This window comes from Phascolarctos cinereus, unplaced genomic scaffold (assembly GCF_003287225.1).
Source record: "Phascolarctos cinereus isolate Bilbo 61053 unplaced genomic scaffold, phaCin_HiC Scaffold_5;HRSCAF=322, whole genome shotgun sequence".
NCBI classification, from domain to species: Eukaryota; Metazoa; Chordata; class Mammalia; order Diprotodontia; family Phascolarctidae; genus Phascolarctos; species Phascolarctos cinereus.
The window spans coordinates 410,208,371-410,230,595 of NW_027555958.1; the positions used below are offsets into that span (position 1 = coordinate 410,208,371).

General features: G+C 41.3%; 1 protein-coding gene and 1 pseudogene across 1 annotated transcript in view; one reads left to right on the plus strand and one right to left on the minus strand.

Moving 5' to 3' along the window:
- The window catches only part of SEC16B (SEC16 homolog B, endoplasmic reticulum export factor), an 82,837-nt gene that overhangs the window by 37,565 nt on the left and 23,047 nt on the right, over nt 1-22,225 (plus strand). Inside the window, 6 exon segments of the mRNA XM_078156479.1 lie at nt 778-1,008; nt 5,365-5,462; nt 7,380-7,461; nt 15,438-15,555; nt 16,227-16,338; nt 18,722-18,827. Coding sequence (XP_078012605.1) covers nt 778-1,008; nt 5,365-5,462; nt 7,380-7,461; nt 15,438-15,555; nt 16,227-16,338; nt 18,722-18,827 — 747 coding nt within the window.
- LOC110206899 (small ribosomal subunit protein eS1 pseudogene) lies at nt 8,611-9,396 on the minus strand (annotated as a pseudogene).

The window sequence follows — 22,225 nt, forward strand, 5'->3', positions numbered from 1 at the left end:
TCTGATTTGGATAAAGCTGAGTTAATTTCATGGACATTTATGACAAAATGTAAGAAGTAAAGAATTTTTCTGGGAGAAAAAGAGTACATATAAATTATTGTTATTTTTGGTCTAGATCTGTGAATTCATCAGGATAAGGAACTCCTGGTGTGGGGACTCCCTCTATTGATAGAGCCTGGTAACAGCTATTATGTAGAATCTTAGAGGGCTGATTGGGTCACTGAGAAGTTAAGTGACTTTCTCTTATTTCATAGTTAGAAAATATCAGAGCCGAGACTTGAACCCATGTCTTCTTACCCCTAAGGCTGACCTTCTATCCTCTGTACCACACAAATACCAACTTAAAATGTGAACCCTTCTACTTGCATCCCTAGACTATAGATGATGGTCCGGCTTGGTAACAACCCCACAAGAGAGTGATCATTTTTCTCTCTAACTTGCTTCTGACGGTCTTCCAGAGAAGTCACGATTATCGTCAGCAATGTTAGTGGGGGTGAATGCTGAAGAATGACCATCCAAGTGATTTATGAGAAACGTTACTCCTGTGCAAATGTGTGTGTGGGGGGGGGTGGGAGGGTGGGGTAGAGATGGTGGAGTGGGGTGGGGTAGGGTAGAGGAAGATGGAAGAAATAGCTTTTCTTTTATTATATAGATCTTTTAGAAAGGGCAAGGCCCCTATGTCATTGTTTTCTTAGCCTGAACCACAGATTAGGACCAACCTAGGCTGTTGCTGGACTCTTGCTGTAGGCCTCATGATCTATTCTCTTTGCTCTGAAGTCAACGGTGGGGTCAGATGTAGCTGAGCTGTTGATGCAAGACTGCAAGAAGCTGGACAAATATAAAAGACAAGTCCCTGTGGCTAACCTGATCAACCTGACCGATGATGATTGGCCAGTAGCGAACTCTGGGACACCCAACCTACTCACTGGTGAGATTCTGCCCAGCATAGAGACACCAGCCCGGGTTATTGAGAAGTTCACTAAACTTCTCTTCTATGGAAGAAAGAAGGCAAGTAATCTCTAATTTTATGTTCAAATCCCACAAGGAGTTTGGTTTTTAAAGCAGTGTAGGCATGATGGGGTCTGCTAGATGACTGCTGGGTGGTGCAGTGGATAGAGTACCCGGCCTGGAGCCAGGAAGACTCATCTTTCTTAGTTTAAATCTGGCTTCTGACACTAGCTGTGTGACCTTGGGCAAATCACATAACCCTGTTTGCCTGAGTTTTCTCATCTGTAAAATGAGCTGGAGAAGGAAATGGCAAACCACTTCAGTATCTTTGCCAAAAAAACCCCAAATGGGATCATGAAGGGTCAGAAGTTACTGAAATGACTAAACAACAATAGACAGGGTGATTTAGCAAAAATTAAAAAAAATTTTGGATGACATTATAGGGATTCCTCCAGCAGTAATATGTGTTGGAGTCTCATGATTGTACCAATCTAGTCATATAAGATGGTGACAGGTTTTGACTAGCACAGGGTAGGATTGATAACCTAAAAGGCCAAACTTTTAGTTTCTTTACATGGTAGTCACTCCCCCTTCCTTCCTTCCCCTTCCTTCCTTCCTTCTCCTTCCTTCCTTCCTTCCTTCCTTTCCTTCCTTCTCCTTCCTTTCCTTCCTTCCTCTCCTTCTTCCTCCTTTCTCCTTCCTTCCTTCCTTTCTCCTTCCTTCCTCTTCCTTCCTCCTTCCTCCTTCCTTCCTTCCTTCCTTCCTTCCTTCCTTCCTTTCTCCTTCCTTTCCTTCCTTCCTTCCTTTTCCTTCCTTCCTTCCCTTCCTCTCCTCCCTCCCTCCTTCCTTCCTTCCTCCTTCCTTCCTTCCTTCCTTCCTTCCTTCCTTCCTTCCTCTCTCCTTCCTCCTTCCTTCCTTCCTTCCTTCCTTCCTTCCTTCCTTCCTTCCTTCCTTCCTTTCTTCCTTCCTTCCTGCTTCCTGCCTTCCTTCCTTCCTTCCTCTCTACCTTCCTTCCTTTCCCACAGGTTAGCAGCCTTAGAGTGCCTATGACGCTGTGAGAGGTTAACTTGTGAGGTGTTAAGTGACTTGCCTAGGGAAACACAGACAGTGTATGTCAGAAGCTGGACTTAAATCTAGGTCTTCCTGACTCTGAGGCTGAGGCCTGCTCTCTAGCCATAATCCCACACGGCCTCTCTCTCTCTCTCTCTCTCTCTCTCTCTCTCTCTCTCTCTCTCTCTCTCTCTCTCTCTCTCTCTCTCTCTCTCCCTCCCTCCCTCCCTCCCTCCCTCTCCTCTCTCTCTCTCTCTCTCTCTCTCACTCTTTCTCAAAGAACTAAATGGGGAATTGTTTAAGATGATCAATTTCTTTTCACGTGGAGGTAGAATTAGCTCATTAGCTCATTAGTGTCCCCAAATGACAAATTTCCTGGAACTGAGGAAATAATGGGTAATACTAGCATAGAACCTTACACACATCCACCGTTCGATAAACATTTGTTGAATGAGTCTATACTTTGAGAAAAAGTTAGATACATTTCCTCTCTCATGAAGTCATTGGCGTGATTGATTCAGCCTTGGAGAGGTGTGAATGTCATCCCTGACAGTAGCTATTAGAACATGTAGCCTTTATCCATTATTAATTTAACAAATCAACACTGTGTCTGTGGCCCATGGATCCTGTTTTCAGTCTGTTTGTTTGAGGAGCAGGTTAAGTCCAGTGTTGAGGGATCAAAGTTATAGCACTCTGGTACTTCCTCCTCTGATTCTCATGTCTTAGACACAGAGATATTTTTTGGCCTTTGCTAAGGTCAAGGATATTTTACTTGGCTAAGTCTGAAGAATGGTCACCAGCTGCTAGCCAGAGTTTAAAAGCAATAACCTTATGGATGCTTGATTCGTGGGTAGTGGAGGAAGAGGAGGAGGAAACTGGTAGATGAAATAATCAGTTGGGTGGGGGAGTGGATAGAGAGCTGGGCTTGGAGTCAGAAAGACCTAAGTTCAAATCCAGCCTCAGACACTTACTACCTCTGTGACCCTGAGCAAGTCTCTGAACCTCAGTTTCCTCATCTGTAAAAATGAGATGATATATTGCTTGCCTTCTCAGCGGGTGTGGGAGGGAGAGAATTTGGAACTCAAAATGTGAAAAGAAAAGAATGTTAAAAATAATTTTTTTTTAGGCAGTTGGGGTTAAGTGACTTGCCCAGGGTCACACAGCTAGTAAATGTCCAAGTATTTGGTTTGAGGCTGGATTTGAACTCAGGTCCTCCTGACTTCAGTCAGGGATGATGCTCTAGCCACTGTGCCACTTAGCTGCCCCAATAATTTTTAAAAACTAAAATAAACAGTAAAAAAAAACAGTGATTCTAAAAGCGCCTGCCCTCCAGGGTTGTTGTGAGGATCAAATGTGATAATATTTATGAGTGCTCTATGTATAAATGCTTTTGCTTATGTAGGAAGTCAGGCAGAGGGAGGAATAAGAACAAGTATTATTAAGTATCTACTGCGTGTCAGGCAGTTTCTTCCTCTTTGGTGTTAATATGTGAGCTTTTTTTTTTTCATTTAATCACAAAGCGTTTGTTAAATGCCCACTATGTGTAGGCACTGCACATACAAAATAAAAGTAATGATCCCTGCCCTCAAGGAGCTTGCACTCTACTGAATTAAATGGCTTTTATTTTTTCCAATTTTTAAAAACATTTTTATTTGAAGTTTTGAGTTCCAAATTCTATCCTTTCCTCCCTCCCTCCCTCCCTCCCCTCTCCCCTAACTGAGAAAGTAAGCAGATACAGGTTATACATGTGCAAGTATGTAAAACATTTCCATATTTGTCATTTTGTACAAGAAGACTCAAATAAAAGAAAAAAAGAAAGTGAAAAATAGTGTGCTTCAGTCTACACTCAGTGAATATCACTTCTTTGTCTAGAGGCAGATAGCATGCTTCATCGTGAGTCCTTTGGGATTGTCTTGGATCATGGTATTACTGGGAATAGCTAAGTCATTCACATTTGGTCATTGAACAGTATTGCTGTACTGTGTGTGATGGTCTCCTGCTTTTGCTCGCTTCACTCTGCATCAGTTCATGTAAATCTTTCCAGGTTTTTCTAAAATCATCCTGTTTGTCATTTCTTATAGCACAATAATATTCCATTACATCATCTACCACAACTTGTTTAGCAGTTCCTCACTTTCCAAATCTTTGCCACCACAAAAAGAGCTGCTATAAATATGTTTATACAAATAGATTCCCTTCCTTCTTTTTGGGCCTGAGACCAAATTACATTTTATTTTGAGGCCTTACATGTAGCCATTTTGATGCTATTGTCCTCTTGTAAGTTTATGCCTTGATCCTCCTTATCATCATAGTAACTTTCTATGGTCAAGCTCTTTTTTTGAGTTTTTTTTTTGGCTCATTTTTCTGCCTGCCCCCCCCCCCCCTTTTTGTGATTTGGTATTTTTATGTGAGAGTTGAATTCTCGTCCTGTACTACCTCAAGCTTTTTGTGCTGGGGCTCTGGGTCTTACTGCTAGCTTTCACTGGGCTTAGCTGTTTGCTTTCTCTGGAGGTAGGCTTCCTTTCTGGCTTGTGCTGGGGGATGGGGCCTCCCCAGGTTGTGGGGTTTAACTGCTGGCCTGCTCCAGGGTGGGGCCTTGCTGTTGAGAGTCTTTCTGGTGTATGGCTCTGGAGGAGAGATCTTATTGCTGGTCTGCCCCAGGGGTGGGGCTGTGCTGTTGGGTTACCTCCTTCCCATCCCAGTGAGACAGAGAAACAGACCTTTCCTTCTAGGCTGGTGAGCTGCTTCCCTGCTCCTCGATCAATTCTGAGGCAGTTCTCTGGTTGTTTGGAAGGGAATTTGGGAGAGCTCAGAGAGTTCCTTCCTTACTCAACCATCTTGGTACCAGAAGTTTCAATATGTGAGCTTCTGAAAGACCTTCTAACTTATTCTTGTACTACCAGTAGCTAGCATTTATATAGTGCTTTAAGCTTTACACAGCTCTTTACATATATTAACTCATTTGATCCTCCCTCCTATCTTATAAGATAAATGCTATTATTATTCCCATTTTACAGATGAGTAAACTAAGGCATAAAGAAGTTAAATAACTTGCTAAGGATCGTTCAGCAAGGGAATATCTGAAACAGGCTTCAAATTCAGGTCTTCTGGATTCCAAGTCCTAGAAGTCTGCCTCACTTAAATCCAATTCACACACAAGTCAGGACATCACCTTGTGGTGTCATTGGTCCTCTTCGAAAATGAAGTATGAACAATGAATGAGTGAACTGCCTGTGCATTAGCCACTGTACCATATAATTGCCTCAACCTGAGTCTGGTGTATGAATCCCGTGCAAAGAAATATCATTTTTCAGTGGGGGTGCATCAAGAAAGCTGATACTGACCTAGATGCATTCTTGATTTTAGGAAGCCCTGGAATGGGCCATGAGGAACCATTTGTGGGGCCACGCACTCTTCTTGTCCAGCAAGATGGACCTGAGGACCTACAGCTGGGTCATGAGTGGGTAAGTAGGAACCTGTGTCTGCTCAGAAGTCATGGTACTTTCCCTGCTTCTATTAGTGTATTTGGGGAGTGTTATGGTGTGTGGTGTGGGAGAAAAAACAAGGTTCCAAGAAAATGATGTGCACATTATTTCCTATTTTCCTTTTTTAGTGTGAACCAGACACAGATTCATCTTTTGTAGATTTCTCAAATGCAGACACGACGATTAGATAGTCTGACCCTATCTTCCTGCCACAAAAGAGTAAAACAGCTTAGTAATATTTTTATAGGGGATATGGTCTACAAAAAACTAAGTGGGAACGACATTATGCTTTAGTATTTTTCTTTCCTTGGTTATATCTATGAAGCCAATTCAGTGTTTATTTGAATTGATCCTGTCTCTTGTGTAGAGGAAGGTTGAATAGAAAGGGATTATTTGTAATATTTCTTTAGGATCTAGTGATTGTCATGGCAGCAGGGGAGGGTGTTCTACATAGTGATTAGTCAAATCATTTTATTACCCCAGAGCTCAGTTTCCCCAGCTGCCATATGAGAACAGGCATAGCTTTGCTTTATGTCAAGGGCAGAGTGGATACAGTGCTGGGTCTGAAGTCAAGAAGAGCCATCTTCCATAAGTTTAAATCTGGCCTCAGACACTTACTAGTTGTGTGACCCTGGGGAAGTCACTTAACCCTGTTTGACCCAGTTTCTTCCTCTGTAAAATGAGCTGGAGAAGGAAATGGCAAACTACTCTAGTATCTTTGCTAAGAAAACCCTAAATGAGGTCATGTGAAGAGTCAAATAGGACTGAAAACGACAACAACAAAAATTTCAAGAAAATTTAAAGTGGGAAGAATTCCAAAATGACATCACTAAAAGCATTTCAAACTCCCAAGATCAGGGTGATATTAAAAAAGAGATGATGTTCTGGGAAATAATCCCTTTTGGGCTAATAGCAATGAGCATCCCACCACTCCCACATCTGCAGGGCTTGTCGCTGCTTCAGCTCTTTGTTTTGGACCATTGCTCTTTGATGGGACCCAGTGAGTTGTGAAAAATATCTCCCACAGAATATCCTTAACTCTCAGATCAGCTGTGGACCTTATTATATCCTTGTTAAGCATATTCTGCAGTTTGTCATCAGTAGGATAATTTCTGGTCCCTGTTCTACGCCTCTTTGGTTATTGATAATGGTCATTAAGTGCTTGTGAGCACAGAATTATAAGCCTGGACAGCTTTATGCTTGTGATGAGATAGTAAAAAAAACCCCCCAACTATATCCAGGCCTATGAATTTGGCCCAGAAAGCTGATATGCAGTTAGTGGCTGATGGGTGGCTGAGGAGGATGAGGACGAGGATGAGGATAAGGAGGATGGTTGCTTTGCAGAAGAGCCCCAAAGTGGTGGGCTGATGACCTAAAAGATCTGTGTGTTATAAAACCTGCTGCTCAGAGGATGAAGGCTTCTTCCTCGCATGAAATACTATGATTCGAGATTTGTAAGGGTTCAGGTCTCAACGCCAAAGAGGAGTAATTCCCCTCAGGCTTGAACCCCAGGCAGATAACTCTGTTATAAGAGTGTATGGTACAATGAGTAACTGGGATCAGTTTCTTCATCTATAGAAAGAGGATACCTCATGGAACTGTTGTGAGAATCATGAAATAACCTATTTAAAGTGTTTTGTTAACCTTAAAGTGCTATGCAAATGCTATCTATTGTGATTGTTAATATTATTGTTATTATCCTTATTAATGTTATTATTGTTGTTGTTGTGACCCATGATTTGCTGCAGAGAGAAGCTCGTGTTTTCATAAATGCAGCATCTTGAAAAGCTGAAAAAGCCCTTTTCCATGTCTGAGGTGAACAGATACCATTGTTTTCTCAGCTTGGTCAATGATCCCAAACAATGGATTGATTATAGTCCTTTGATTTGTTCTCAGCTTTATTAGCTCTCTGGCTCTCAACGATCCTCTGCAGACCCTCTTCCAGCTCATGTCCGGGAGGATCCCCCAGGCAGCCACGGTACTGTATACATGGGATGCCCTAACCCCCACCCCTGGTGACCTTTGTGTTGTGGGATAGGTAGTATGAGGAAATGCAATGTTGGCCTATTTTATAGTGAGGGGCAGAAGAGTCCATTACTTGCCAACAAGAGTTGGTCCTGCAAAGTCTGTCACATTCGGGGAGTGATTCTCATGATATCTCAGGTTGGCTGCTGCTGAAACTAATAAGTTTTTGATCATGCCACGTGACTCATCATCATTGTGATTGGTTGTACTTCCCAGTGGCCCTATGAGGGAGAATTAGTATGGTCACCCCTGTTTTATAGATGAGAAGACTGAGACACTAAAAGCTGATGTTTGAGCTAAGATATGGCAGATATGATATTAGAATTCATAGTCTGGGAGTTTTCTGAAAATCATTTAGTCTTTTTTTGGGCGGGGTTTGTTTTTAGGCAATTGGGGTTAAGTGACTTGCCCAGGGTCACAAAGCTAGTAAGTGTCAAGTGTTTGGTCTGAGGCCGGATTTGACCTCAGGTCCTCCTGACTTCAGGGCCTCTGCTCTATCCACTGCGCCACCTAGCTGCCCCAATAATCATTTAGTCTTGAGGTGCCATGTTATTCCCTGGGGTATGGTGATCATCACAAGCAAACCTCAGTCTGAACTTGCTTTACAAAGTCATGGAGTCTCAGAGGTAGAGGTAGAGAGATTCAGAGAACCTCGAGTCCAATCCCTTCTAAACATCCCTCTCTGCAGCAGAAAATCCCCTTAAACCATCCCTAGAATGTGGTAGTTTGCCCCTCACTAGTATCTTCAAAAGAAGGCCAAATGATATTTTGTTGTTATTGTTCAATTGTTTCAGTGGTGTCCAACTCTTTGTGACCCTATCTCGGGATTTCTTGGGAAAGATACTAGATGATTTGTCATTTTCTTCTCTAGCTTAATTTATAGATAAGGAAACTGAAGCAAACAGGGTTGCTCAGGGTCACACAGCTAGTAAGTGTTTGAGGCCAGATTTGAACTCAGAAAGATGAGTTTTCATGACTTCAGGCCTGGCACTCTATGCACTATGGCGCCACCTAGCTGCCCAAATGACATTTGGGGTTGCAGTTATTGTTCATCCTTAATTCTTTTTTTTTTTCGCAATGATAAACTTTTATTTTTCAATCTTTAAAAGTTCTTAGATTCTTGAACTGGTGGTTCATAGCCATCAGCCCTTTCTACTTTTGTGCCCGTTTCATCTCCTGAAGGTTTTCCAGAGCCACTACCTTCACCATGCAGTTCCATTAGCTTTCCCAATTCAAATTTGGGCTTCTTGAGCATCTTGACTTTTCGGACAAATACATCATGGAGAGGGTAAATGGACTGGCAAGCCTTTTCTGTGTCTTTTCCAATGCTGTCTGGAATTAGTTTATTGACAACTTCTTTCAAGTCATTTGTTTGCACCTGTCAGGTCATGATTTCCATCATTTTCTTACGAATTTAATGGACCTGTTGGTGCTGGGCATAAGAAGTCTTACGGATCTGGTTGTTGTGCTTTTTGGTAAAACCAACACAAAAGAGGTGGACCAAGTAACCATCGGTAGTTTTGACAGTCATGGTCTGCCACTTTTTGACCATGGAGCACATCTTGTCCCTGGTAAGGTCCATTCCATGGAAATTAGTCAAACAATTTTTACCCTGAACATCTCCAGTAATTAACTTGAATTTATGAAAAGCAACCTCATCATTCTGCAGATCAGCAAGACTCACTTCAAAAACTTGACCCTGGAGACCATCAGAGGCAATTTTTGTTCCTCAGGTCCTTGTAACCAGTGTCTTGCCAATATTTCAAATGTTGAACAGAGCTGGTGCTTTTACATCATACCAATCCTTCTTTCAAAATGGATCAACCACTTTCTTCTTGGCTCCTTTTTTGCAGCCTTTGGTGAGGTGCGTGTTCTTGTCCACTGCCATGACCCCGCTCTGAAAGCCAAAAAAAAAAAAGCCCTCCTTAATTCTTGAAGAAGACTAATGACATCACCAGGGTGATGTCTTGACTTGTATATAAATTAGATTTAAGTGAGGCAGAGCTATGCAAAGTTGTCAACCTCACTTTCTCTTCCAGAGTCATCAAACTCTAGTGGCAAAACAAAAGTCAAGACCACTGGCAATTGCCCAGAATGTAATGGATGACCTTGGCCTTTCTAAATCAAGATCTTTCCCAGACCTCAGTTTGTTTGAGGCAAATGACATCTAGTGAGGGGCACATTGCTGTATCTTGAAACAGACTATTCCCTTTTTGGACCACTCTAATTGTTAGGATGTACTGTATTTTCTTACATCTCTCTTTGCAAATCCTACCCACTGGTCCAATTTCTATTTTCTGGGGACCAACAGGACAAGTCTCTAATTCAAGTCTAGGATCTTCAGAATTAATATTCTGCTGCATCTAAGCTGGTATGTTTGGACCTGGTAACAAAATCTTTGAAGGAACCCAAAGTGATCAACTCTATTATGAATCCCTATATAAAGCATATCGTCAAAATGAAAACCCCAAGTAACATGATAGTCAAAGAGAGGTTTTCCTCCATCATAACCAACTTCATGAATTTGTTTGATAAAAGCGGTCACTTAAACAATACCCCAGGAATCATTTCAGCATTTTCTACCATAGTGAATGTGCGTTGTAGAGAGAAGTACAATGTTCAATTATTACTGCATCTACCTTAGAAGAGACAGCTCTTTCAGAATTAAAAACAGTCCTTAACTGCTTCCTAAGTAAAGTCCACATTCTGAAAATGGAGGTTAAGACTGATCCTTCAGTCACTGGAGGAATGATTTTCATATAGCAGGGCAATGGGTTGATATGTCTGCAAGAACCAAAATCTGTTTTCATTTTGTTTTTGTTTTAAGAACCAAAATCTTGAAGCTAAGCAGGATTATGAAGGAAGCTGTTTGAAAGTCACATTTCTCCCCACAGTTCATCAATGAAACATCTAAAATTTGTGGAAACAATAAAGTCTTTGAAAACAAAACAAAAAACCCCAAGATCTAGCAGCTAAGTAGGATTATGAAGGAAGCTGTTTGAAAGTCATATTTTTTCATAGTTCATCAGTGAAACTTCTAAAATTTGTGGAAACAATAAAATAGCTGGAAAAAAATCCTAAGATCTAGAAGCTGAGCAGGATTATCGTGAAGAAAGCTATTTGAAAGTAACATTTTTCCACAGTTCATCAATGAAACTTCTAAAATTTGTGGAAACAATCAAATACTTGAAATTTAAAAAAAGATGAAAACCCTAAGTGACATGATAGCAGAAGAGAAGTTTTCCCTCATCACAACCAACTTCATGAATTTGCTTGATGAAAATGTTGACTTAAACAAACCAAGGGAAAGACTGAAATATGAAAAACAAACAGGGATATGAGGGAGACATGAGGTCCAGGGAGAAAAAGCAATAGTTTTTGCAGGTCAGAGAAGGAACAGATGTTCTTCAGCCTTCACATTGGGTTGGGGACCTGGGGTCCGAGGCTCACCCAGTAAGTTTGCTGTGACACAGCTCCTCGTAGATTTGCTGACAAAGTTTGGGCACGTTCTATTGCATGAAACTGAAGGTCTGAGACAGGGCCAGGTACTTGCAATACTGCATTATGAAGGCACCACAATTACTGTCATTATTTTGTCTGGCCACATTCATCCTGAAGTAACCCTTCCATCCCTAGCAGAAATCTAGATGATCCTTCACTGTCTCAGCCAATAGGTTCTTAGCAATATGCTTGGGACATCTGCATTTGAGAGTACACTGTGAGTCAACATAGTATATATGGTTCTTCTGTATGTTATCGCTTTAAATGGATTATAGTTATCATGGCCTTAAGTTCTCTAGGCTAAATATTTCCAATTACTCAACCACTCTTCCTGATCTCAAGGCCCTTTACTCTCCTGGTCACCCTCCTTGGGACAATCTCTAATATCAGTGTACGTTCTTACTGATGATCTTCCTAAAATGTAGTGCTTAGAACCAAATTCAATATAGCACTTGTATTCTGGCTTGGTCAGAGCACAATGAGATTATAATAATACTCGTGTTACCTTTAGTAAATCACATAAGCTCATTGGGCCTTTACTTCCTCATCTATTAAATGATAGCATGGACCAGATGGTCATTAATATCCCTTCTAGCTCACTTTTTTTTTGACTTTTTAAAAAAGATACCATTCATTTCTTATGTTTTTGGCTTATTTATTGATACCATTCATTTTTAAAGTTTTATTTTTAATTTATGGGATAAAATAAGCATTTCCATAACAGCATAATAAAAAAGATGATTGCACATGAAACTGAAAATCTGCTGTGCACAACTTGCTATGCCTTTCAAATAAACAACAGAATTGTCATGTAAATTTCTTTTTTTTTCTCTTCCTTCCCCCCAGCCTCCACCTTAGACATGGCTACCATTAGACATAAATAGTATATATATGTAACATTATTCTATTCATACTTCTATTTATCAGTTCTTTCTCTAGATAGAGAAAGCATCTTTCTTCATATGTACTTTATAGTTAATTTGGGTATTTATAATAGTCAAAATAACTTATTTGCTGAAAGAATTCATTTCTTAATGTGGCCCAAGATAGAGTTACCATTTTTTGGCTCCTATTTTGTAGTGTCGACTCACATTAACCCTAGAGTCCACTAAGATTCCTGGATTCATTTCATAACAGCTGATGTCTAGCTATCCCTTTCCTGTCTTGTTCTTGTGAAGTTCATTTCTTTAAACCCAGGAGTAAGCCTTTACTTTTTTTCTCTATTAAACTTTGTCTTACTAGATTAAACCCAGTCAACCAAAGTCTTCTTGGATCCTAACTCTGTCATCTAACATAGGAGCTATTCTTACTTGCTTGATACCCTTTTCAAATCTGATTAGTATGCCTTCTTTGGCTTTATCAAATTTGTTGACAAAAATATCCGTTAACACAGGTCTAAAACACAGATTTCCCAAGGCACTTCACTAGCAACTTCCTTTTACGTTGGCATTGAATGACTAATGAGTACTCCGTGGTTTCCTTCTTCCTCAAGTCACCAATCAACTCTTCTATCCTGTCCTATTGGTCACATCTCTCCATTTTGTCTGTAAGACTAGCAAGAGAGACTCTGTTAAATGCGTACCTGAAATCTAGGTCAACTCTATTTATGCTATTCTCCTGAACTGTCAGGCTAGAGGTTTTGGGTTGTGGTTTTATTTTGGACCTCTAACTTCATTGCGAGGGGAGTTCATCCACTTTGAATGCAGATTAGCCACTCTCTGTGATTTGTAGTCTTTGAGATTTTCTTGGCACTGAAAAGAGAAGAGACTTACCCATTGTCATATAGCATATGTCAGAGGGAGGACCTGAACCCAGGCCTTCCTGACTCCCCAAGGTCTGCACTTGAAGCCACCAGTTTCTTGTTCATCCTTTGTTCCCACAATGACATCATGAAAGTGATGACTCGACTTGATTTGGATTTAAGTGAGGCAGATTAAGTGATGCACAGTCATCAGCCTCACTTTTTCCTGCAGAGTCATTGAAGTCCGGTGGCAAGACAAAAGCCAGGGCATCTGGCAATGGCCTAGGATGCAGTGGATGAGCTTGGTCTAACTACTCCTTTTTAAAAAAAAAATTATTTTATTTCCTATTCATGGAATAAAACAAGCATTTCTATAATGCAGTTTAATAAAAAAGATGATTACATATGAAACTTCAAGCCTACCATGTACAACTTGCTATTCCCTCTAAATATACAAGGAAATGAGGACCAGTTGGCAGGGCCTATTCTTCATGAAGCCATGCTAGTGCTTTGGGATCACTGCTTGCTTTTCTAGATGTTTACCAGCCATCACTTTGATAATATTTGCAATCATTTTCTCCCAGGAATCAGAAGTCTAACTCACTGGCCTTAGTTTACAGCCTTCATTGTCTTCCCTTTTTAAAAGTTAGAATAACCTCTACCCTTCTTGAGCCCTGTGGCCCATCTCACATTCTCCACGGTCTTTTGAAGATTGCTAGCAGGGGCTTCACACTCATATCTGCTATTCCTTTCAGTTCCTTGGGTTGTTAACTGTGGTTCATCTAGGCTTGGTGGCTTGAGCTCATTCATTAATGATAAATCAGCTGGCTGTCTCCTTCCTTCTCTTTTCACTGTCCACATTTATTGGGAGGGTGAAGCACCCTCCCAGAGGAGGTTTTCAAGTACCACACTGGACAGGGCATTTGGGGAGGAAGGGAGTGTGACTGATAAGGCCATTAGTGTATGTACTTACTATGTGTTAGGCACTATAGTAGGTGCTGAGGATACAAAACAAAACAAAACAGAGAAACAAGCCTTTCCCTCAGAGAACTTACATTCCATCAAAATTTATTTAAACCACACTGCCTCTCAGAAGTACTTCAATAGTCAGAGTGGGGTTTGAACCCAGGTCCTCTGACCTGGGTCACAGCCAGAGAACTGGATTCAGAAGTCGGACCTTCCAAGAGATATTTGCATTTTTAAACTGCACTTTTATTAACCTCCCCAAGATGAATTTCTCATAGTTGAATTTGAACTGTTTTGGGAGATGATCTTCCATAATAGGCATCGTCCTCCTCCTCCTCCTCCTCATCTTATCAATAATGATGATAATAATGGCTGACATTTATATAGTGCTCTTAAGGTTTACAAAACACTTTAAATACATTGTTTTATTCTAGAGCCCTTTCAGTCATACTGTGTGAAGAGAAGACTTAGAGGAACATGGTGGCTGGTTGAGATATTGGAAAGACTGTCATGTAAAAGGGGGATTGAATGTGTTCTTTGTAGCTACTAAGGGCAGAAATAGTGATGACAAGTGGATCAGGGGTGACAGGGAGGAAGATTGTTGCACCATGTGATCAAGAACTGCTTAACAAAACTGTCTGCTTCTTGAGGTAGTGAGCTTTGTCTCACCAGAGATGTTTAAATAGAGACAAAAGGAACCTTTTAGTTGAAAGGAGCCCCAGGCAGCTAGGTGGTGCAGTGGTTAGAGTGCTGGGCCTGGAGTCAAGAAGACTTATTTTCAATCTTCCTGAGTTCAAACCTGGCCTCAGACATTTACTAACTGTGTGACCCTGGGCAAGTCGCTTAACCCTGTTTGTGCCAGTTTCTTCATCTGTAAAATGAACTGGAGAAGGAAATGGCAAACTATTCCAGTCTCTTTGCCAAGAAAACCCCACATGGGGTCATGAAGAGTCAGACAAGACTGAACAACTGAGTATCTGGACTGAACTGCTCCAGATATTGTAGAACAGGCGTTCTTAATTTGGGGTCTATTTCAAGGGGTTTATGAAATTTGATGTGAATAAATTACATCCTTATGTATTTAATTATATCCTTATGCCACTGGGTTCCTTTTTAATCCTGCGTATTTTATTTTATGCATTTAAAAACCTTATTTTGAGAAGGGGTCCTTAGGCTTCACCGGTCTGCCAAAGGGGTCCAAGACACAAAAATGGTTAAAGAATCCCAGATGTAGAGGGATTAGTAGATTGGATGGGGGTTGGGCTAGATGCTTTTTTCCTCTGAGCAATGTCTCTGGAATCTAGCACCCAGCTCCCAGTCACCTCATAACTGATTTTCTCAATATACTGAATTTCCCTGCTTGTTTATTTTCCCTGACTTCCTTGGGTCATTGGGTGACAGCAGTGCTATTGAGAAATGATAGGAGGTCAGAAGAGTCTGCTTGAATGTGGACAACCTGAAGGGAGTGCTGAGGCAGTAGAGACGCTGAGTCTCTGATCCGAGGACATGTTTCCTGACCCTGAAAGGCTAGCAGAAGCCCTCAGGGATGTTGGAGATGGTCCTCTGCAGTAGCTGGGAAGTTGTAATGAATGAATCACCTTTCTACTTGTGAGATTCTATAATCCCATGATTCTCAGTAGGGATCCCCCTTCTCTATTTGCTTGCAAGACCAACTGTGGGAAATTCCACTAACCTGCCTTCTTTCCCCATCTGTTTTTCAGTGCTGTGGGGACAAGCACTGGGGAGACTGGAGGCCGCATCTGGCAGTAATGCTGTCCAATCAGGCTGGAGACCCTGAATTGCATCAGCAAGCCATCGTTACCATGGGGGACACCCTGGGTAAGGCAAAGGAAGCAGAGATTTTTTTTTCTCAAACCCACTCAGAGAAGCCTTGACATAGACTATGCCCACCTAAAGCCTGAGCTGTGAGGTCTATTCCCCATATACCCCTGCCTCTTTGGAAGGAAGGTCAATGAATCAACAAAATTTTATTAAGTGCTAGGCACTGTGCTAAGTGTGGGAGATACAAAGGCAAAAATAAATCAGTTCCTGCCTTCAGGGAACTTACATTCTACTGGGAAGAGAGTTCTCAGATAGAAACCCTGGGGAAAGGAGCAAAGATCTGCCTTTGATTCTGTGTGTCTCTGATCTCTGAGAAAAGTTTTAGATACAGGTCTCAGTTCTATGGAGGCACAGGCTTCCCACCCTTAGGAATGACAGCAGTAATTAGAAGCATCAATGAATTTTAACTAGAAGTCACTTTACCTTGACTAAATACCCTTCCATCATGCCTCCCTCGCAGCATACCTGCTCCTTAATTTTTTTTCTAATTATCAAGGCCCCTAATTCCTAGACTGAGTATGTGGGGTGGGGGCATGAATTTCTCTATTTGCCCACTAGAGGGTATCCATGCGTGGGCCCTCAAATACCATCAGATTCACTGATCTCTGCATGGGCGCTTCCTCTGGTGGCTGTCTCAACCCTTACTGGCTTTTGCTTTTCTCATCCAGCTGGGAAAGGGCTATTGGAGGCAGCTCACTTCTGCTACCTGGTGGCCCATATGCCTTTTGGTCACTACACTGTGAAGACAGACCACCTGGTTTTGCTGGGCAGTAGCCACAGGTACATGGATATGTTAGCAGAGGGGAAGTAGATGGAACATGTGTGAAGGGAGGGCCTTTTTATGTTTTTTAAAGCACATTTTGAATTTTACAATCTCCTCTTTTATATTCGATTTCACTTCCTTTTCATGAGACCCTCAGGTCAGTATAGCTTCCATGGGCAATATCTCTGGGCAGTATCTGGATGCAGAGAAATGGCACATGAGCCGTAATGGACCACCAAGGGTCTGTAGATGCCACTTGAATTGAGAAATACAGTAGTATTTGCATTAAATGTTTTCAGCCACCAGGTGGTGCTCTGGTCCCACAGACTAAAAGCTACAAAATTAGATAACATTTTGGAGCTCTCTTTGGGAAGTGTTGGGTGCCTGTGACAGCCAGGGCTGGCCCTGGACCTCCTTTTCAGAGATTGGGTTTCTTTCTTTCTTTGCCATCTTCTCATCTTCTCTCCATCATCCTAATGCTCAGTATCCTACTCGAGCCCAGCCATCCACCCACCCTCTACCTCAACACTCTGTTCCAACTAGCTCTCCCTAGGAATACTCTATGTTCTGGACCCCCAACCCCCTTATCAAAGTTTATCAATCAGTCTTGCTCTGACAAGCCCTTGTTCCTTACCAAGGGATTGCTAGCTCATCATAGAAGTTATTCTGTGTCAAATTCATAATGAGTGTGTGTCTTCATTAACACGTTACCCTTCTTGGGTGCTGTGTTTTCATTTTAAGAGGGAGTTTTTGGAGATAGAGTCTTCATGTAGGGTTAAGTCAACAAGCATTTATTAAGTATGCCAGGCACAGTGCTAAGCACTAAAGATTCAAATAAAGGCAAAAACAGTCCCTATTCTCAAAGAGCTCACAGTCTAATGGGGGTGACTACATGCAAATAAATTGAAGGTAATGTCAAAGAGAAGGCAACAGTTCCTGCCCTCAAGGAGCTCACAATCTAATGAGGGAGGCTACATTCAAACAAGTGTGTACAAACAAGATCTCCCTCTGTCTCTCTTTCTCTCTGTGTATATATGTATGTATGTCTAGGTGTATGTGTGTATATATGTATATGTATATGTATATGTATATGTATATGTATATGTATATGTATATGTATATGTATATGTGTGTGTGTGAGTGTGTGTGTGTGTGTATGTATATGTATATGTATGGGGAGCAACCAGTGAAACTGCACAGACTCAGGAAATGGAGTGTCACATGAGAGGAACAGCAAGGAGGCCAGTGTTGGCTGGATCTTAGGGTATCTGGAGGAGAGTAAGGTATAAGAAGACTGGAAAGGTAGGAAGGAGCCAGGTAGAGAGTGACTCTAAAGCTGGGGAGGCCATATGATATAGTGAAAGGAGAGAGAGAGATCTAGAGTCAGAGGACCTGTGTTCAAATCTCATCTCTGACTCATGTGACTTTGGGTAAGTTTAATTCACTTCCCTGGGCCTCAGTTTCCCCATTTGTAAAATTTGAGTTTTGGACTACCTGGATTCTGAGGTCCCTGCCAGCTTTAAATCCACGATCATTCTATGGTTCTCTGCTCAGCTTTAGGCACCCAGTCAAGCTGGTGGGGGAGATATTTTGAGCAGATGGAATCTTTTGGTTTTTCTTCTGATCACCAAATATAGCATTCTGCCTCTTCTTATATTCGATACATGGGTAACCCTTTGATTTCTGCCTTAGCAGCATTTCTGCTGTTTTCTTTTGTGCCATCCACTCTCACCATCCTTTCTGTGAACCTCTGATTGATAGTTGATTCCTTGATGTCATTCTTTTCAGAATATTATTTCATCAAAAGGACTCATCCCCTAGTAGCCATCTTGCAGTGGTGTTGGGCTTCTCTGGATTTAGCTAGGCAGTCTCAGGACAGAAGGGCAAGTTTGTCCCCAGGACTAATGATGATTCCTCTCAGTCAAATGGTTTTTTTTTCTGGAGCTTTAAGGTTTATCTCTGGGGACACCCTGAAAAGCATACCTACCCATGTTCATGGTAAAGAGAATTTACAGGTCATTCACAATGTGAGTGAAGTAGCCCTGATGAGATGTGCCCCTATACCACGAAGAGAAGGATATAGGGATGTCTATATTCTGGATTCAGCTTGCTTTGCTTGGCTCTCTAGTAAGAAATTCTATGGTTGTATTTCACAGCTACTCAGTGGCAGCATTTTCATGCATTTTTCTCCTAGTTCTAGAGGGTGGTGGTGATGGGAGAGATCAGAACACTTATGCTGGGTCCCCAAACTTTCATGAATAATTTTCATACTAAAGTAATTTACCCAGAGATCAAAACCCCACCAGAGATAGGTGGCGGTGTGTTTGTGTGCCTACAAATAATTCCCATTTCTTTCCTATACCTTACATTCTTTTATTTACCATTATTCCCTGGTTTTAGTCAGGAGTTTTTGAAATTTGCAACCACTGAGGCCATCCAAAGGACGGAAATCTTCGAATACTGTCAGATGTTGGGACGCCCCAAATCCTTCATCCCTTCTTTCCAGGTAACTACATTCCTTGGCATTACCACATATCAGCTGTAGCATATCCATGATCAGCTAATGCCACTGATGTCCTCACCTTTGATGACCCTGGCTATCAGGTACATGTGATAAATTACTTATTCCAAGTTCTCAGTCAGCTTTGAGTCCTGGGAAAATTGATCATCTTTTTCTCAAAAAGCTTGGTGTTCTGTTCAATCCCCTTCCCTCCCAAAAAGATGATCTTTAGAGTGAAGGATTTGTAGCACTGACAAGGTCACTGGTTGCAAAGACTTTTGCAAACCCCTTTGTTAGGATAATCAATTAATCAATCCACAAGCATTTTTAATAGGGGACTGGCCAGTGAGTTTATTCCTTATGAGCATCCATGGAATGTGTGGGATGGCTCCAGTGTTCATGTAGAGATTGCATGAATTGAACCTAGTCTTTGTGAGCATGCAAAGAATGTTTGGTGGATGCAATACTTATGTAGACTTTGGAACAGGTGCAGGCATTCTCATACGGTCTAGGCTTATTGGCCAGTCCTGTATCACATACTTATTAACACCTACTATGTATCACTCCTTGTGCAAGGTATTAGGGCTGCAAAAACAAAAATGAAACACTTCCTACCCTCAAAGAGTACACATTTATCAGGGCATACAGCATGTAAATACACACATACACACTGACTCTTTATGACCCTATTTTTTTTTTTTTTGCTTTTTGGCTAGGCAGTAGGGTTAAGTGACTTGCCCAGGGTCACACAGCTAGTAAGTGTCAAGTGTCTGAGGCCAGATTTGAACTCGGGTCCTCCTGACTCCAACACCGGAGCTCTATCTGCTGTACCACCTAGCTGTCCCTATGACCCTGTTTTGTTTTTTTTTTGGTAAAGATATTAAAGTGGTTTGTCATTATCTTCTCAAGCTCATTTTACATATGAGGAAACTGAGGCAAGTAGGTTTTTAAATGGCTTTCCCAGGATCATAGCTAATAAGTGTCTGAGACCAGATTTGAACTTAGGGAGATGAGTCTTCTTGACTCCAGGCCTCAGTACTCTATCTACTATACCACCTAGCTCTCTATCTCTCTCTGTCTCTCTCTGTCTCTCTCTGTGTCTCTCTCTCATTATACACACACACATACATACATACATACATATATATATACATGAGATAAATGCAAAGTAATTTTTTTTGGGGGTGTAGGAAGCACTGTGGAAGCTGGTGCTTGAGCTGAACCTGGAAGGAAACTAGGGTTTCCAAGAGATAGAGGTGAGAAAGGAGGACATTTCAGGCATGGGGACAGCCAGTGCAAAGGCATAGAGGTTGAGTGTCACATATGAGGAACAGTAAGAAGGGCAGTTTGGCTAAACCATAGAGTGTGAGAAGAGGGAAATGTGTAACAAGGCTGGAAAGACACACTGGGGCAAGGCTGTGAAGATTTTTAAATGACCAACAAAGGAATTTATATTTGATCCTAGAGATAAGACAGAGCCACTGGAGTTTAGTAAGTAGGAGACTGACATAGTTAGACCTACGCTTTAGGAAAATCATTTTGGCAGCTGTGTGGAGGATGGATTGAAGCTGAGAGGATCTGAGCCAGGGGGACCATTGAGGAGGCTATTACAATAGTCCAGGTAAGGGGTGATGAATTAGGGTGGTAGCTGTATGAGGAGAGAGAAGGGAACACATACAAGAGATGTTGAGGGAGTAGAAAAAACAAGACTGGGAAACTGATTGGCTATGTGGGAGCAAGAAAAGTGAGGCATCGAGGTTGACACTGAGTTTGGAAACCTTGAGAACCCGAAGGATGGTGGTATCTCAACAGAGAATAGGGAAGAGGGATAGGTTTTAGGGGGGAAGATGATAATTCTGTTCTGGACTTGTTGAGATTGATATGCTTATGAGACACCCTGTTTGAAATATCCAATGGATAGTTGGTGACTGGTCCTCAAGAGAGGATTAGGGCTGAATCTATTGATCTCTGAATCATCTTCATTTTTATTTTTTTGTCTGTTTAGTTGTGTCTGACTCTTTGTGACCCCATTTGGGGTTTTCTTGGCAAAGATACTGGACTGGAGTGGTTTGCCATTTCTTTCTCTAGCTCATTTTACAGATGAGGAAACTGAGGAAAATAAGGTTAAGACTCTTACCCTGGGTCACATAGCTAGTAAGTGTCTGAGGCCAGATTTGAACTCAGGAAGATGAATCTTTCTGACTTCAGGCCCAGCGCTCTATCCATTATATCTGCTATTTAATCATCTTCATAGGATGGTAATTAAAACCATGGCAGATGGTAAGGTCACGAAGTGAGAGAGTGTAGCGAGAAAATAGGAGATGGCCCAGGACAGAGCTTTAGGGTATATAAACAATTGTGGGGGTGGGCATGATATGAATGATGCTCCAGCAAAGGTTGTCGTAACTTGTCCTTCATTCTCAAAGAGGACTGAGGCAACACCCATTCAGTGATTAAGGCTATATAGAAATGAGGCAAAGAATGGCCTTTTTCACTTAGTTAAAAAAAATCAATCTACGAGGGGAAGACCCTCAGGGTTTCTGGCCAAAACAGAAACAAGGACTTTGGGATGAAATGGCGATGCAAGTATTAGGAGGATCGAGACAGAGCAATGTTATGAAAACTCAGAAGAAGAGAAAATTTAGATGGTAAGAGGGAAGTTGATAGCAACATATGCTGCAGAAAGGTAAATGAGGTTGGACATTGAAAAAGCACAATTAGATTTGTTAATTAAAAGATCATAAACTGATATTTATATAGTGCTTTAAAATTTGTGAAGCACTTTACATATATAATCTCATTTGAACCCCAGCAAATCTGTGAGGTAGTTGCTATTGGTATTATTATCTCCATTTTACAGCTGAAAAACTGAGGTTCAAAGAGTTTGTAAATTGCCCATGGTCATATAGCTAGTAGGTATAAGAAATGGGATTTGAACCCAGATTATTCTAACTTCAATAATCTAGCAACATAATCAATCAACCAATATGCATTATTAAGTACTCACTGAGTTCCAGGCAGCGTATTAGGTATTGAGGATAAAAAGACAAAAAAGGAAACAGTTCTTTCTCTCAATAATGATAATAATAATAATAATAATAATAATAACTGGCATTTAAATAGCACTTTACAAATATTATCTCACTTTATCCTCATGACAACTGTGAGGTCAGGAAATGAAGACAGATGAGCTTAAGTGACTTGTCCAAAGTCACGCAGTCCAAAGTCGCACACACACATTTGAACTTGGCTCTTCCCAGTTCCAGTATGCCATCTACTGTGTCTCTTAGCTGCCTCTTCAGGAGTTTATATTCAAAAGGAACTTTACTTGAACGAAGCTACCTTTCAGAAGTACTTCAATCTCCTCTCTGTCTCATTACTTTTGTTCTTATGGACCATTCCTC